Source organism: Mytilus edulis, chromosome 5, assembly GCF_963676685.1.
Source record: "Mytilus edulis chromosome 5, xbMytEdul2.2, whole genome shotgun sequence".
Lineage (NCBI taxonomy): Eukaryota > Metazoa > Mollusca > Bivalvia > Mytilida > Mytilidae > Mytilus > Mytilus edulis.
Window position 1 is genome coordinate 81,783,052 of NC_092348.1, and position 17,911 is coordinate 81,800,962.

General features: G+C 31.9%; 1 protein-coding gene across 2 annotated transcripts; it reads right to left on the reverse strand.

The window, feature by feature from the left end:
• Nucleotides 1–5,687: 5,687 nt before the first annotated feature.
• LOC139524588 (cyclin-dependent kinases regulatory subunit 1-like) lies at nucleotides 5,688–16,023 on the reverse strand. 2 transcript variants are annotated; one of them, XM_071319505.1, is made up of 4 exons: nucleotides 15,874–16,023; nucleotides 7,557–7,615; nucleotides 6,500–6,627; nucleotides 5,688–5,792 (listed from the first exon to the last, which is right to left on the reverse strand). In XM_071319505.1, the coding sequence occupies exons 2-4, from the start codon at nucleotides 7,613–7,615 to the stop codon at nucleotides 5,704–5,706; spliced, it is 276 nt and encodes a 91-aa protein (XP_071175606.1). In that variant the 5' UTR covers nucleotides 15,874–16,023; the 3' UTR covers nucleotides 5,688–5,703. The 2 variants fall into 2 exon arrangements, with proteins under 2 accessions (XP_071175606.1, XP_071175605.1); XM_071319504.1 differs by lacking the exon at nucleotides 15,874–16,023 and adding an exon at nucleotides 15,700–15,864.
• Nucleotides 16,024–17,911: the final 1,888 nt, after the last annotated feature.

Here is a 17,911-nt window from a genome sequence, read left to right on the forward strand (position 1 = left end):
TTCGAGATACTTGTACAATGACACCAGCTTTTTAAAGCCAAAGTCTATAGATATACCTATTGGTTTGATGTTTTTTATTGTTTGTCTTGTCTGAGGCAAGGTAATAATTTGCTGAAATTTAATACAAAAAATAGTCTCCACAAGTTTGATTGGTTTGCATAGAGATATTTGAGTAGGGTTTATTTAAGTGTCAAGAAGTATTATGATTTATGATTACTTGTTATTAAGTGCTACATATTTCTTGTATGAATGTATATTATGAGGACTAAATAAAATAATGATTAATTTACAACTTTCTTGTGTAATTTTTTTAACAAATAGATGACGTCAGTTATGAATAAAAAATGTGCTTTCTGCCATGTATCACTTTCACCAGTTGGTGATCCAATGAATGGATCCGTAATAGAGTTGTCACTTACTTAGACATACTTATCAAGTACTGTGACTGTATCTTACAATTCTTTACAATAGATACTTATCTTTTGCCCAATGTATCATGTATTGTGTTACAACTCTAGATTCTACTGACAAGGAAAGGTATATTACAGTGGCGGATCCAGAACTTTTCATAAGGGGGGCCCGCTCCAGTCATGCTTCAGTGATTCCCTATATACTCAACAAATTTTTCCCACGAAAGGGGAGCCCTGGTAGTAAGTAAACAAGTATTTGGTGAAACCCAAATTATTCACTTTCTACAGTCATGTCATTTTACAGTTTTCAATGGAAGTGTTGCAATACTTTTTTCCAGGTGTATAGTTACTAGACAACTAACTTTTCATAATTAATGGTAAAGTTAAAGTCATCTCTTTGAAATTTTTACCTTAACAACGTAGTAAAGTTTAAATACATACAAACGTACATTAAATAAGCTTAAAGGACATAATAGGATTCAAATTGGTATTATTCCTATTTGCCAAATACTATTCATTCATTTTGTTGAATTTTTTACAAGGTCTTCTTTCTAAACTACAAAGATAATCATATCCCCTGTTCTGAAAAATCTTTAGGCTTCACTTTTATTCCTGTCAAGATCCCCTTTCTGTTCAAATTCCTTTTATTACAATATTTACAGGGACAGCAATTCAAGAAAATAATGTGAAGGTCATATGAAACCCGTCGGGCAGAAAGTATTTCTTACATACAATGGATCTAGACCACAAATATAGTGAACCTAAGACTTCAAGTAACTGAGAATCTGATGATACCACAAAAAGTTTATCAATTAGCCATGTATCAAATAAGGTCAAGGTCTATTGAACCCTGACAGTTGGACATATATCCCCTGGTACGCCATTTCCAAAATCTGTTTTTGTCATATGTGACATACTAAATTTCTTTATTTATATATACAAGGGAAAAATATTAATGACCTGATGGCATTGGATCTTTTGTTTCTTCTTCCAGGTATGATTCTATGTTATAATTTCTTTCTTGCACAAATCTGTAATAGTACAGGATTTAGCAACAAGAAGGAAGCCTCTTTTCTGTCCAATTTTTCAATAATTACGGCCTATACCTTGGACATAACCCACCGGTTCAATGCCCAAGACTAGTATAATTGCATTCAGACAGATACATGCACCTAACAACCATTCCATACACCAAATATAGTAGACCTGTTGCTTATACATGTAGTACTTGAAAAACATACTGAATCACAAAAAATTATTTTTAACCACTGAACCATGAAAATGAGGTCAAGGTCAGATTACACCTGCCAGGTAGACATATATACCTTACAATCATTCCATACTCGAAACACAAAAAATTATCTTTAACCACTGAACCATGAAAATGATGTCAAGGTCAGATGACACTTGCCAGTTGGACATGTATACCTTAGTCCTTCCATACACCGAATATACTAGACATATTGCTTATAGTATTTGAGATATGGACTTGACCATCAAAACTTAACCTTGTTCACTGATCCATGAAATGAGGTCTAGGTCATGTGAAAACTGCCTGACAGGCATGAGGACCTTGCAAGCTACACACATACCAAATATAGTTATCCTATTACTCATAAGAGAGAAATCAACATTACAAAAATTCTTAACTTTTTTTCAAGTAGACACTGAACCATGAAAAAGGTAAGATGAAACCTGCCAGACTTACATGTACCCATTCCAGTCATTCGATCATCAATTTGTTGAAAACCCATTGGTGGCCTTCAGCTGTTGTCTGCTCTTTGGTCAGGTTGTTGTCTCTTTGACATATTCTCCATTTTCATTCTCAATTATATTTACCAAATATAGTTGACAAATTGCTTATAGTGCTTGAAAAACAGACCAAAACACAAAATCTTAACATTGACAAGTGAACCATGAAAATGAGGTCAAGGTCAGATGATACCTGCCAGACTGACATGTACACCATGCAATCATTAAATACATCATATATAGTTGACCTGTTACTGTACCTGAAAAATAGACCAAAACCCAAAAACTTTACATTAACCATTGAACAATGAAAATGAGGTCAAGGTCAGATGAAACTTGCCAAATAGACCATACAATCATTTGATACACCATGTTGTGGCTTGCATAATTGGGGGGCTTGTAAAATTCTCCCTTACAAGCCAACAAAATCCAACTAAAATTTTTGTAAAATTGAGCTTTGGGCTTGTGGATTCAGAAGTTTATTGTTCAGACTGAATACCTATGTCTTGTATACTGCTACTTTTTCAGGAGAGACAAAAATGTCAATCATCTCTCTTTTTCATTTTCAGTATCTTTATATGAATAAAATATGTTCTCCTCGAATATCTAATAAACCAATGTCTATCATTTTATTTTCTATTGAAATGGAATTTGAAATAATCAAGGAGATAAATACATAGACAAAATGTGAACAATAAATTACTTTATTGAATGAAATAAAATAACTGTAAAATTATGTACAAATTATTGAAACCCAACTAGCACAACCTGAAGTCCTTTAAAACTTCAAAAAATGTCTTAACATCAGAATGTCTTTCTAACAGTAGACCTTAACACTTTTTTAATCATGTAAATTTTCAGGAAATACTTGAATGTGGTGGATTATATCAAAAAAATATCACCAAAGATTGCAATACATGCAAATAAATGCATGTTTTTTTGCATTTAGATCAAATGAATAAAGTATGACCATCAACCTGATCATGATCAACAATCTACAAAAGTCATAAAGAGCTACTTGCTTACAAATGATTGCTTTTTCAACTTGAATGTATTTTCAGCAAGTTAAATCAATTAAAGTGTCATTGTTTATTTCATAATCAATAAATTCAAACAGTAAAATTAATGGTTTCTCAACATTCAGTGTCAGAATTTCATATTATTTTTTTTTTTTTTAGTAAAATATAATTTTATGAACTCACAATGCAATACGTTTATAATCTTCTTTCTTATCTTATCACCACTGCTATACAGCAATTTTATCACCACTGCTATACAGCAAGAGTTCAAATGTATACGAAATTAACAGTGTTTAAAAAGCATTGAAATGAAAATGCATGCTATATAGATTATTTTTTTATTTAAGTTACCCTTATTGTGAAAAAATCTGTATCAACTTTCTAAAGGATGGTCAAGCTACTTGCACAAAAGTCACTTGGCCATTATTTAGAAATTTCTCATAATTTACCATAACTTCATTTAAGTGAAATATCATCATATATAAGTTATAAAGTGACATTTTATTTCTTATGATTATTTCTTTGCTTTAGCTTCATGTCACAAGAACACTAGCATTGAATATTTTCAAAAGCAGCACAGTGTAGGTACCATAAAAAGGAAGTATTAAAACCATAATGTATTAAAATAGAATTAAAAGGAAAATAATAAAAATATTATTGATGAAGCATGGCTAAAATGACACAAGGTAATCCATAAAAAAAAATAAGCATTATCATTAAAGAAATCAAAACATATTTGTAACATTACAAAAGGACTTACATCATGTATAACAACATACAACAATAAACACAAACATGAAATAACTACAAAAGGCTTTACACACATTGTTTGTACCAGAACAAAATTTGTAACATTTCTTTTGAAAAAAAGGTGAACAAGATTTGTAGCAATTTAATCCAAAAAATATTTCAACATTACAAATTTAAATATTACATCATAAAAATACCAAAATTTTTTTATACATATATATCATTATTTTTCATGAAAAATTTAAGACATGAACCAAGCGTACTTACTCTCTTAACAATATAACAATAAACAATATTTAAAAACAGTAAATGCACAAGACTATTGGTTTTTCTCACACTGTATATAGGAAGTTTAATAGCAGACATCATTGTGTTTTTTAATGAATTCAAGACAAATGTATTGACATCTTTTTCATTAACAAATCATGTCCAATTACTAATGCTATGTACATGAAGGTCTGGATGGGGGTTTTCATAACTCCATTCTTTAATTTTCATGCCATTTTTCTCTTTTCTTCAAATATTTTGCTTTTTATTCTCTCTCCTATATACCTCAGTCCTCTTGTTATTTTCAATTATTTTTTTAACTAATTTTTTGCAGTGTTGGTCTCATATTCTTTATTTTCTAAACCCCATCCAGACCCTTGTACATTGAGTAACCAGAAATCTTCATTGAGAATGGAAATTGAAGTATGAAATTTAAGTTTTCCTGACTTTTACACTTAACATTAAAAGTAATTAAATATGAATTCAACCAGGATAAAAACCAAACTGAAAATCAGTTCACTTTATTTTGTATTACATATTCAGTAATATCCTAGTATCGTAGAGATTTCTGACAGTAAATCAACCCAACAACTGTGGTGGTAGTCTACTTAAACAACAAAGCAATTAGCACAAGAGCTTTGCGATAAAAGTAGAATAAATTTTTACAGCAGAATATATGCTGTAAATGGGAAAACAACTGCATAGTATCTGTACCTTAGTCAGAAGACATTTCTAACACAAATAATCAATATCTAAGTAATGCACATATCGTCGCTGTTATGCAAAAACCTTGTATCTTATGTTTTGATAATTTTACAACAGGCAGTAAAAACTGAAATCTTTTTATCGATTATTTAGAATTAAATATGTATGTTCCACTGTATGCAAAAATATCTGATCTTCTAACCAATCAATTACCAAGACGAGCAAACATTTCATCACCTATATTGTATTTTCAAAGCTTTTCATTATTTTTATTAGCTTTGAGAACCTAAAATTGATAAAACTGTACCTGTTATAATGTCAGCTGCGGTGCAAAGTGTTTTTCTTTTGAGATACTATATTTTCGCACAACAAAATGTCTCACCAATCTGACTACACTTTTTCGTCACAATTGTAAGAATTCGGATTAATGATTGGTTAGAAGATCAGATATTTTCGCATACAGTGGAACATACATATTTAATCCTAAATAATCGATAAAAAGATTTCCACAAAAAATTGAGATACGAGGTTTTTGCATAACAGCGACGATATGTATTAAGACATAATAATCACTTTTGGACTGTAAGTGTAATCAAAAGGAACAGCTTCAAAAGCCCCTTACAATAACATCTTCGTTTTTTGTTTCCTAATTATAATTAATGAAAGTCATTATGCATCTTCTGACTGTTCTCTTATATTTGCACAAGAAATTTCCAGTGTATTAAAGCACAAAATTTCATAATATGTAAAATTGTTTGGAAATTGTGCGCTATTAACACTCATCTTGTCATCAACATGAATTACTGTACTGCTGTGGCTATTCCTTGAACATTCATTGGTATACTGGTGGAATTTGGTAAAGGTCTTCTGAATAGTAATACATGCGGTTCTGTAATAAAACAATTTAGGTATTTCAAATAAAACTTAATATAATGCAAATAGTTCTCTAAGTTAAATCTAGATAATACAAATAATAATAAAACTTTCTGCTGCTTGATTGGAATAAAGCATACTCCTAGAAAACTGTAATGAGTTTCAAGTTCATGTATCCAAAACTTCATGGAAAGATTTGCAAATGAAAACCTCTCATTTTTAAAGGCATCATACACTAAAATCTCATTTGTATGTTGTATTTCACTCATTTGTCTAATATTCAACTATCAAAATAAGTACATGCAAAAAGGTATCTTAAATCAAAACTTTAAACATGAATCAGATAATATATATTATGTTATTTATTAAACAAGTCACCTTAAATAGAATATGTGTACCAAGTTACAAAGTGATAATAGCAAAACTTCTTTGTAAACTAACTTAAACTCAATTGCAAGGTTTATATACGTCACATGGTTGCACAGACAACATATTCCATTACATTAGTTGAGTTGTTTTAGTGGAGAGGCCAAGTTGTAGTCTTTGTTTTGTAACATTGTATTGGTATATTTTTTTTAGTGGTCATGCAGAGAAAAAAAAGTTCCAAGTAATTTTTAGTCTTTTCAAACAAAAAAAATGCAATTCATAGGCTATACTACAATATTATTCTTAGCAATTCCTAGCTAGACAGCCTGTAAGTTATTATTTTAAACATTAAATTACCTGGAGAATGAACCATATAATGAATCCATCCTGGAGACTGCTGTACACCAAGATTCCTCCATTCAGATTCTGTCATCAAATGATTCTTTGGAACTTTCTTAGCAATATCAGGTGGCAGTATAACATGTCTATAAAATTAATTTAAATTACATTCAAACAATAGAAATAACAAATTTTTAATTAATCATCTCAAAGAAGTGAAAAGATGGTAGTCAACAAATGTTTCATCGCTATTAAAATGTGTTTCGTATTACGATAAATTTTTCACTTCTGTTCTCATACTTTGAACAACAAAATGATCTTATTTATCATGTTTATAGTTACCCGAGTAAGTTTTTCTATTCAACACCATTTTTGTCTAAGGTTGTAGTTTGTTTTTTAACATTGTTTTACATACTGTATTTATATTGTGTCAAAGACCAAATTTATTTGTTCGGTTTATGTTTACTTGTTTTGTTAATTTTCTTTTTGTAGAGTTAAGCCATTTTAATTGATATTTTATAATGTGTCTGTGTATGTTTTAATGTTATAATACTGTTTCAGGTAAGGGTGGAGGTTGGCACCAGTCAAAACCATTTAACAGGCTGCATTTGTTTGCACCTGTTAATACTTGTAAGTCAGGAATCTGTTGTTCAGTTGAGTGTTGATGTGGTTCATAACTTTTTTTCGTTTCTGGTATTTTTATATAGATTGTTGTTTTTCTTGTTTGAATGGTTTTACACTAGAAATGTTTATGCCTTTAATAGCTTGCTGTTTACAGTCAGCACCGAAAACATTTTTTACTACTAGTCTAACAGAAGACCAATATTTTCAACATTTTTTGGTATGCGTTTAAACAAAGTTTTAAAAAACTTACTAGTCCGAATAAAATTTTATTATTCTGGGGCATCGGACAAGTGGCTAAGGGTGCAGACTGTGTTTAGTGTAAGGCAAGGATACATTTGTATGTGTTGAAAGCCATAATTTGACTTAAGTAGTAATGGTTAACTTTTTAACAAATTGTGACTTTAACTGAGTTTTTTCGTTGGCACTCACACCACATCTTACATCTATTTACCTGTATTCATGTTTATCATCAAAGTATTTTTCCGAGTAGGATATCTGGTCAACAGGCATCTGGAAAATACATGCAATATAATAAATGATTTTTTTTTTAAATCAGCATAGATATTTCAGATTAAGTACTATGAATCAGTTATGATTTTCTTTTCAGTAACACTAATTTAACTTATTTTCCATGTGATATTTCAAATGAAAAAAAAAGTTGAACGTGTTTTATATACTTCAATAGCCAAGATTTTACTACATATATTACATGTGTACTCGGACATTCTCTTTTTTCATTCCTCAGTTTGATCAAAATCTTCAAAAATGTACTTCTATTGAATTCTTGTCTTTCCAATTTGCTGATAGCTTTCCTGAATACAGTGATCTTGTTTGTACTTTGGTAACAGCACCACACAAATGTGAGAGATAAACCCTTGTCAACAAAGGAGTAGGTTCAGTAAGACCCCTTTTTGGCCCCAAAATATAGCAGTTTTACAAAATTATTAAAATGTATACTTTTAGTTATTTATTGGACAGTAGAATGCTTCTGCTAAATGAATATGGGCTGTGTTTGACAATACAATGCACATATATATCGTGTACTAGCATCATTAAGTCATGCTAAATTACTGAAATCTTCACAATTTTAGCATTTTAAGTTATATTTTAGACGGTTCCTGTCTTAAATGAAATTGGCCTCATTCGTGTTCATTCTTAATATTAACCCTTTCAAAGCTACACACGGCATATGCCACGATGACATACGCCGTCCGCCACTGCTTTTAGCGGCATATGCCGCCATGACAACAGATTTTTCATAAGGACTCTTAAACCATTCGGTTTTCATTCGGGTCCTCTCTAATTTTTCCTTGTATGAATCGAGGATATGCAAGGTCTCATTTGCGCTTGAAATCCCGGCAATTTTTATTGTAAAATCATGCAGTAGAAGGAAAATTGAAGGAAAATAAAAACAAATATTTTGACAAATGCAAATGGCGGAAATCGGAAATGAAGCTGTAAATATGGAAATATTTCAGTATTTCTATGGCGAAACTGTCGACGAGGATTAGTTAAAAGGTTTCTTGTTATCTCAATGTGTTTATTACATTCAATTCGTGTGGGAAACATGATTTGATCGATCATTACGAGACGTAGAAAAAGGGGGAAAACGGAGGTTGACTGAAAATTTTGAGGACAGAGCCACTGATTTGTGCCATGATTACATAATAAGTTGTGTATGGTGCAATACGCTACGGAATTGAGCAATTGGTGTCTTCTTTATTATATGGCAGATAAAAAAACAAAATAGATGAAGACTAAAAGTAGTTTTTATTCAAAATTCAACACAAATGTAATAAATTACACCTTTTACCTGTTAATTACCTGAAAATGCAGGTAACCTGATAAAAATTTTACTGAAATAACTGCCTAACATTACAGTTCATACTCTCCTGAGCATTTTTCATGCAATAACCTTTTCTGTATCTCTTATAGTAAAAAAGATACAGCAGTCTGAAAAGGAATATACTGTTCTAATGAATGAACACCAAAAAAAATGCAGCAGCAGCAGCCATTTTTCTATTTTTTTGTGTAGCGTTGAAAGGGTTAAAATGTAAGTTGTATTTAATGATAAAACATAACATATATAAAGGTTGAGGATGAACACGGATGCGGCCACTTTCATTTTTGACAAAAACCATCTGAAAAGTGACAATTTTTGGCATATTTGATAGATTTTTCATATTTAAGCTAGAATCGGGGCGTTTTTAATGAGTAAATTAGTTAAAATCTTTTACATATACTCATTGAATCAACTACAATAGACACTTACATTTGTAAGTGTTTAAAAAGTGTCTAAAATCTTTCGTCTGATGAACTTTAAATTTGAGGCCAAAATCGGCCCTTACCGGACATACTCCTTTGTATTTAGGTTAACGAAATAAATAAAAATGTTAATACACCAAATCATTGACATCGGTTTACTGGTTTACCAGGATTCACACTTCAGACAGCTAACAATGAGTCTCAGTTTGCTGGGATCGAAATATCTCATTATATTTCCAACTGAAAAACATTGCCAACACAAGTTATCCTTCTTTTTTGGATACCCTGATGATTTGATTGTTGGTGCCTAATATCTGAGGCAAATATTTCATGCATGTTCAGGACAAGCTTAGACATGTTAGATGAAAGTATAAACATGGCCCTTCCATATGTTGAAAACCATGTCAAGATCAGATGATATTTAAGGATTAATCTGGAATTTGAAATAAGGGAATATTTTTTTTTGAAAGAATTCAGAAGAACTAAAGCGTGATCAGTAGACAGTATACTTTTCAACATAAAATGCTGTTATGTACAATAACACTTGGAATGGACATTATTCAGTGTTACAGTAAGGAATTTGTTCAACCTATTCAAATTTTTCAACTTTACGCCATTTTTTGTTAAAAAACTGGATTTTGGGTCAAAAAGTTTAATTTTATGAATGTCGATGAATTTAGTGCAAATGAGTAAGGTGCAAAAGTGAAAGGGGGCCTGGGCTCACGCTACCAGGCGACTTGGGCGAAGAAGTCGCCTTCCCGACCGTCACTTCGCTTTCCCCGATCCCCCAAAGCGAAAACAAGTCGCCCTGTTCTTGAAGATACTCGCTTTCAGTCGCTTTCATCATCGGATATTTTCAATTTTTACCAAGTTGATGAAACATCAATTTTTTATTGATAATTAAAGAAATTCAGACATAAACGATTCATTATCTTTAGAAAAGATGTTGAAGCTTTGTCTTCGCAGTGTGTAGCAAGTTATTTGATAAAAATACAACTTTTTATCACTTCGTGCATTTCCCGTGCTTGTTACTCGAAAACGTACATCAACCTAAATTTCGGCGGCAAAATAAGTTTGTTACTTCATTTAAACGTGATAAAAGTTGCCTCCAGTAAATGTTTAATCCATTTATTGCATTAAAAACGTCATGTTCCTTTCAAAAAAACTTGTCAAACATCATTTATTTTTGTAAAATTTCTTGCATTCGTCCGCCATTGACAGATTTCTAAACTACGGATCTGAACCTGACCAGCTATGACCGAAATCCGTACTTTTACAATAATGACTACAGACGCAGCTGACAGAAGAATATTGATCCCAAAAGGAAACATTACGCATTCCACACGCATTAAGAGACTTTTGGTTACATCTAATTGATTGGTGTATATAATTCCCTATATTTTTTATGGATTGTTTCAAACTATTGATTAAAGTTGCTTAACTCTGAGACTGTTATACTAATATCAATATATTATGGCCTAGCTTTATAACTTTTATATTTCTTTATGAGAAACACTGAATTTCATACACAAGATAATTTTTAATTAAATTGTAATTGATATATTATAATTTCTTTACATCTTTAAAATATTTTTTTTTTTTTTAGTGCTAGATATTTAGTTGGTAGTTTCTCACAAGAACCTTAGTAAAACTTAAACAACTTTTAATTTCAAATGTTACTTTAATTGTAATTTTTTTACTCAGATATGAATTTAACAATATAAAAAGAACATTATTTTCATATGGCCCTTTATACTAATGTAAAATCCAAACATTGTATTGCACCGCGCGAATGAGCACTTCTCTTTCAAATCTCACCACTTCTCCCAGGGGTTTATCTGAGTATTTTGGGAAAAGGGACCCTGGCCAGTTTGGGGAATTTTTTAACACGGTTTTCAATGAAATTGGGAAAAACAACCAATATACCAGATGTTAGTTTTAATGTGTTTTGTTCATTAAATTTTGTTTTGTTGGTGAAAATATAGTAAGGACTACCTACACCTTTGTTTTTAAATATAACAACATGGCATTAAAGTTTATTTGAGTATCAAAATAATGAGTTCTAACTTCTTAACCCTTTCGCCGATGAGTCCCGGTTTACCGGGATTCACGCTTCAGACAACTGACGATGAGTCCCGTTTTACCGGGATCGGAATACATCTTTTATGTTTCCCGCTCAAAACAGTGCAAACATGAGTTATCTTTCTTTGATGAATACCCGGATGAAAGTGTAAACATGGCGCTTCCGTTTGTTGAAAACCGTGTCAAAATCAGACGAAATTTACGAGAATTTGAAATGAGGGAACATTTTTTTTGAAAGAATATGGAAGAATTGAAGCCAAACTAGTATACTTTTTTGACATAAAATGTCGTTTTATGTACAAAACACTTGGAATGGACATCGTATAGTGTGAGGAATTTGTACAGCCGAATATTTTTTTTTGAAAGAATTCAGAAGAACTAAAGCGTGATCAGTAGACAGTATACTTTTCAACATAAAATGCTGTTATGTACAATAACACTTGGAATGGACATTATTCAGTGTTACAGTAAGGAATTTGTTCAACCTATTCAAATTTTTCAACTTTACGCCATTTTTTGTTAAAAAACTGGATTTTGGGTCAAAAAGTTTAATTTTATGAATGTCGATGAATTTAGTGCAAATGAGTAAGGTGCAAAAGTGAAAGGGGGCCTGGGCTCACGCTACCAGGCGACTTGGGCGAAGAAGTCGCCTTCCCGACCGTCACTTCGCTTTCCCCGATCCCCCAAAGCGAAAACAAGTCGCCCTGTTCTTGAAGATACTCGCTTTCAGTCGCTTTCATCATCGGATATTTTCAATTTTTACCAAGTTGATGAAACATCAATTTTTTATTGATAATTAAAGAAATTCAGACATAAACGATTCATTATCTTTAGAAAAGATGTTGAAGCTTTGTCTTCGCAGTGTGTAGCAAGTTATTTGATAAAAATACAACTTTTTATCACTTCGTGCATTTCCCGTGCTTGTTACTCGAAAACGTACATCAACCTAAATTTCGGCGGCAAAATAAGTTTGTTACTTCATTTAAACGTGATAAAAGTTGCCTCCAGTAAATGTTTAATCCATTTATTGCATTAAAAACGTCATGTTCCTTTCCAAAAAACTTGTCAAACATCATTTATTTTTGTAAAATTTCTTGCATTCGTCCGCCATTGACAGATTTCTAAACTACGGATCTGAACCTGACCAGCTATGACCGAAATCCGTACTTTTACAATAATGACTACAGACGCAGCTGACAGAAGAATATTGATCCCAAAAGGAAACATTACGCATTCCACACGCATTAAGAGACTTTTGGTTACATCTAATTGATTGGTGTATATAATTCCCTATATTTTTTATGGATTGTTTCAAACTATTGATTAAAGTTGCTTAACTCTGAGACTGTTATACTAATATCAATATATTATGGCCTAGCTTTATAACTTTTATATTTCTTTATGAGAAACACTGAATTTCATACACAAGATAATTTTTAATTAAATTGTAATTGATATATTATAATTTCTTTACATCTTTAAAATATTTTTTTTTTTTTTAGTGCTAGATATTTAGTTGGTAGTTTCTCACAAGAACCTTAGTAAAACTTAAACAACTTTTAATTTCAAATGTTACTTTAATTGTAATTTTTTTACTCAGATATGAATTTAACAATATAAAAAGAACATTATTTTCATATGGCCCTTTATACTAATGTAAAATCCAAACATTGTATTGCACCGCGCGAATGAGCACTTCTCTTTCAAATCTCACCACTTCTCCCAGGGGTTTATCTGAGTATTTTGGGAAAAGGGACCCTGGCCAGTTTGGGGAATTTTTTAACACGGTTTTCAATGAAATTGGGAAAAACAACCAATATACCAGATGTTAGTTTTAATGTGTTTTGTTCATTAAATTTTGTTTTGTTGGTGAAAATATAGTAAGGACTACCTACACCTTTGTTTTTAAATATAACAACATGGCATTAAAGTTTATTTGAGTATCAAAATAATGAGTTCTAACTTCTTAACCCTTTCGCCGATGAGTCCCGGTTTACCGGGATTCACGCTTCAGACAACTGACGATGAGTCCCGTTTTACCGGGATCGGAATACATCTTTTATGTTTCCCGCTCAAAACAGTGCAAACATGAGTTATCTTTCTTTGATGAATACCCGGATGAAAGTGTAAACATGGCGCTTCCGTTTGTTGAAAACCGTGTCAAAATCAGACGAAATTTACGAGAATTTGAAATGAGGGAACATTTTTTTTGAAAGAATATGGAAGAATTGAAGCCAAACTAGTATACTTTTTTGACATAAAATGTCGTTTTATGTACAAAACACTTGGAATGGACATCGTATAGTGTGAGGAATTTGTACAGCCTCATAAAATTTTTCAAAAGTTTGCCGTTTTGGGTTAAAAAATTACAATTTGGGGTCAAAGAGCAGAATTTTGAGAATTTCACCTAGATAATGCCGAAAATTTGAAAATTTGAATATTTTATGAGGAAAAAATTATCAAAACATGAATAAAACTGTGAACATGGTGTTAGTGAATGAAATAAATACACAAATAACTACAAACAAGTTTTTATTGACATTTATTATGAAGATCTCCCACTTGAGCAATAGTAGCCAGGGAAGCCATCGTCTCAGAGTAGCTTCTGTCTGGGCAGCAATCGGTGAAAGGGTTAAAGGATTGTTACATTTTTTTTTGTTTTGACATGAAAATTTGTGAACTAAAATATTTTGAGTTCTGTATAAAATATATCCTGTTTCTATTTTCTTTTTTACATATCTTTTGGTTTTCAATTTTAGTGTTGCTATGATAGCTGTCACATGTTTGGTTCTTTTCATTTTTCATTTACTGTATTTTATCAAGGATTTGTATAGTCTTACTATACAAATCCTTGATTTTATTGACAAACCCGGAGTTATATACTTGTCCGTTTCCGGATTTGATCTGGTTTTAGTATTTTCCCACACTTCCTGTTTATTTATGGCAGCCATTGTTTGTCAATGTTGTTTGTCATTCAATATGTTTCAACTTGGATTTACACATTACTTGTTGGGCGATTTTTGGCATAAAGATAGCGGTTGAATAAAATAAACATCTCTGTCATGAATAATAAAGATGAAAATGAATTTTGTGATCATTTGGGAATTTTACTCCCAAAATTGGGAAAAATGTAGGGTTTTTGCCGTTGGGATTGGGAATGGGTACGAAAAACTGACCCTGTGGAATGCTAGAAAAATCCATGTCTCCCCATCAGTTTCAAAAAGAGAAGTCACTTCTTCCTATAATTCTGAAGTAGTGTGAGCCCTGGGGGGCAAAAGTAAATGGGAGCAAATATGTTTTTGGGCAAACTCATTTGTATTCAAGCCTGGACAGAAATTAGAGCAGTTCAAATTTGGGTGATATAGCCTATACGATTGCCAAATTGTACGAGAGCGATATCAAACTCACTATTTGTCCACCATTAGGCATTATTAGACATCACAAAAGTTCACATAATATTTTGATGACATAATACAAATGAATTAGTAGAAAATATCGGACACTACACTGGAAAAGTGATTCTTGTAAGAGTAAGATGTCAAAAGTTCAAGCTGGATAGATTTCCAAATAGTAATTAGGTTAAAGGCCTATACACCTTATGGCTATTTCCCCTTAACCCGAGAATCTGTCCCACTTGATATTTTGAATTCATACAACAATCACTTTTCCATTGTGGATTCAGATATTTTCTTTTATTAAGACCTCAACATTTTACAAGAACTGTTGAGATTTCCAGTAATGGTGAAAAATAGGGAAAAAGTGTATTGACAGTTGTTAAATATAGTCACAAATGTGGAGGGGAGGGAGGGGGGCAGGACATTTTTTGGGACATCAAGATCGGTTGTTTTTTTAAGCTCTTGATTTTGAGATTGATCCTTTCGGGATTCTGGAATTCTTTTTTCGAAATTTCTGGTTTGACATTTCTTGAAATTTGGGACCTTGGGATTTTATGCTTTTAAGACGGAATTTCAGGAGAAGGATCCCTCCAACCCCCCCCCCCCCCCCAAACCATAAATAAATAAATGTATCATGATATAACATATAGTGATAGGAGTTATCATATTTAACCTAGTGAAAATATTGTAGGCTAAAGGGGTCAAACAATGAAACATCAACAAGAATATAGTTTCTTGTTCTTTGTTTTTGAGGAACAGGTGCAAATAACTATGTTATACAGATTTAAACTTGTTATGTTTGGTTACTGACGCATTGTCGTCAACTCTACATCACAAATTCATCATAAGCACCTTCAATCAGATGTTCTGTATGTTTTCTGCGGATATATAGTAACTTCTTTTTTGTTGTCAAAATAGGGCGGGATTCTCGTCTGTCATCCTTGAACTTTTGAAAGCAGACGATATTGGGAAAAGAGTGGTTTTTTTTCGTTTTTCACTACATAAGAAGGACTATTCAGAACATACAGTGTTGGAATGTTGAAATTCTACAGTTATTTTCTTCTTTTATGAAATATCTGCGAAATAGAAAAGAGTTTTGACTTCATTTGTAGTTTCTCTTCTTCAAATTTCTGGCGCTCTTTTTTATGATCTCGCGAGAATTTGAATGGGATGATTAAAAGAAAGAGGAACAAAAGTTTTCAAAAACACAAACTATTTGATTTCAAAGGCCATATTTTCATTATTTTCCCTGTAATGGTAATTAAAATTGATAAGCGGTTGCTTAATTGAACAATGGTATTTGTTCTTGTAGATCTCTAATAAAAGATTTACGAAAAGTGATGAAACTGGTTCCAACGAACACTTGTTTCAACATTTTGGTACCAGATAATAATTTGGTTAACTCGGCCTAAAACAAATTCGGACTAAAACGAGCTCGGCCTCTTTATAGACTCGGCCTACTATTATTTCTATAAAGAAATAAAGTGATGAAACTCTGCCTATGTTTTTTGTAGTTTTTACTATTTTCTGCTTTTTTTTAACGATTGCCTAGGATGCATAAAATAAAATAACAAAAACCTATTCATTGAAGGCCCTGCCCACAATAGAGAATACATGTTTAATAGAGTAAAATGTTTGCATGTCAGAAGCTGAGACTACTATAACACATGTGTTATAGTAGTCTCAGTCAGAAGTTATAAAATGGATTTTATCTTCAAAACAGCCACATGAGCATTTTAGGCAAATTTTAGAATACAGTTTTATTATATGATTCTTGTCATACATTATGATAGAGGGGGGGATAGGACCTTTATCGGGACTCCGGGATCGGGTGTTTCTAAGCTCGGGATTTCGGGATTTACCCCTTCGGGATCCGGGAATTCTTTATTTCGAATTTCGGGATCCGGGATTTTTATTTATTTAAATTCGGGAACTCGGGATTTCGTGTTTTTAAGCCCGGGATTTTGGGATCATAACCCCTCCTATCCCCCCTCATGATACACATATATGATACATATTTTATTTATAAATAGGAGAAATGAAAAGAAATAAATGGTTTAACCATAAGATTAGAATCCTTCTTAATTAATACTATACTCATCATTGATGTTTTATAAAAAAAAAAAAAAAAGTGAAAAAATTCAAAACGAAAAAATAAGATTAATATAAGTTATGAATAAAAAATAACAGTTTCTTTTCATTTCCTTCTCATTCCCTTCCAAGGCCGTAGCTACCCTTGAGGCAAGTGAGGCAATTGCCTCACTTAAATTTCGACACTGATTAATTTTTTTTATACATATATATAAATATAATAGTCATTTGTTGTTTTGTATCAACCTTAATTTCTATAACTTGTCAACATTCCTTTTAAAATATTCTTCCTGGATATAACTCAGCATCTCAAAGGGTGATGCTTCTCGATTACATTAACCTAGTAACGATAATCATCATGGATCTTTAGTTAAAAACAGGCTCTTGCAGAAAAGGGAAAAGCGACACTGGAGGTAAAGAAGGAATAATTCTAGTAAACTATTTTTTTTTAACAGAGTCTGAGTATTGTATATAACTTCATTAGAACAATCAAAAAACGATAAGTAGACTGACAAAAAAAGTACTGGTCTTCGGAAGGGGGCAGTCCTGTCTGCGTATTCATTTCTCCGTTTCACCAACTTTTGACAAATCAAGTACTGGGCATCGCAAGGGGGCAGTGCTGTCTGCGTATTCATTTCACGAACTTTAAACTTTCTCTTTACAGATGAATGAAATATAAATAATATGAAACATGAATGCATGGATTAGTTTTTATCCATGTTTCTTTAACCTTAAAAATTGAAAGAATATCCCATATTCCAATTTGATATTATTGAGGAATGGTAGAACCTTTAACACAGGATTTTGTCTTTACTTATTCGGGACTACGGAATTTCGTTTCTTTATATTCGGGGTTTCGGAATCGGACACCCCATACACTAACCCCTAAATTTATAGATTCTGGAACTAAAATACCACCAAATATTTCCAGAAATAATTTGAAATTACGGAACTACATGTACAAACGTCAAAA

Excerpts from the sequence above, each read along its gene's own strand:
- LOC139524588 (XM_071319505.1), bottom strand. The coding sequence starts at position 7,615 with ATGCCTGTTGACCAGATATCCTACTCGGAAAAATACTTTGATGATAAA. Across the intron at positions 6,628-7,556 it reads GATGATAAACATGAATACAG|ACATGTTATACTGCCACCTG; the intron begins GTAAATAGATGT and ends TTAATTTTATAG. Across the intron at positions 5,793-6,499 it reads TTATATGGTTCATTCTCCAG|AACCGCATGTATTACTATTC; the intron begins GTAATTTAATGT and ends GTTTTATTACAG.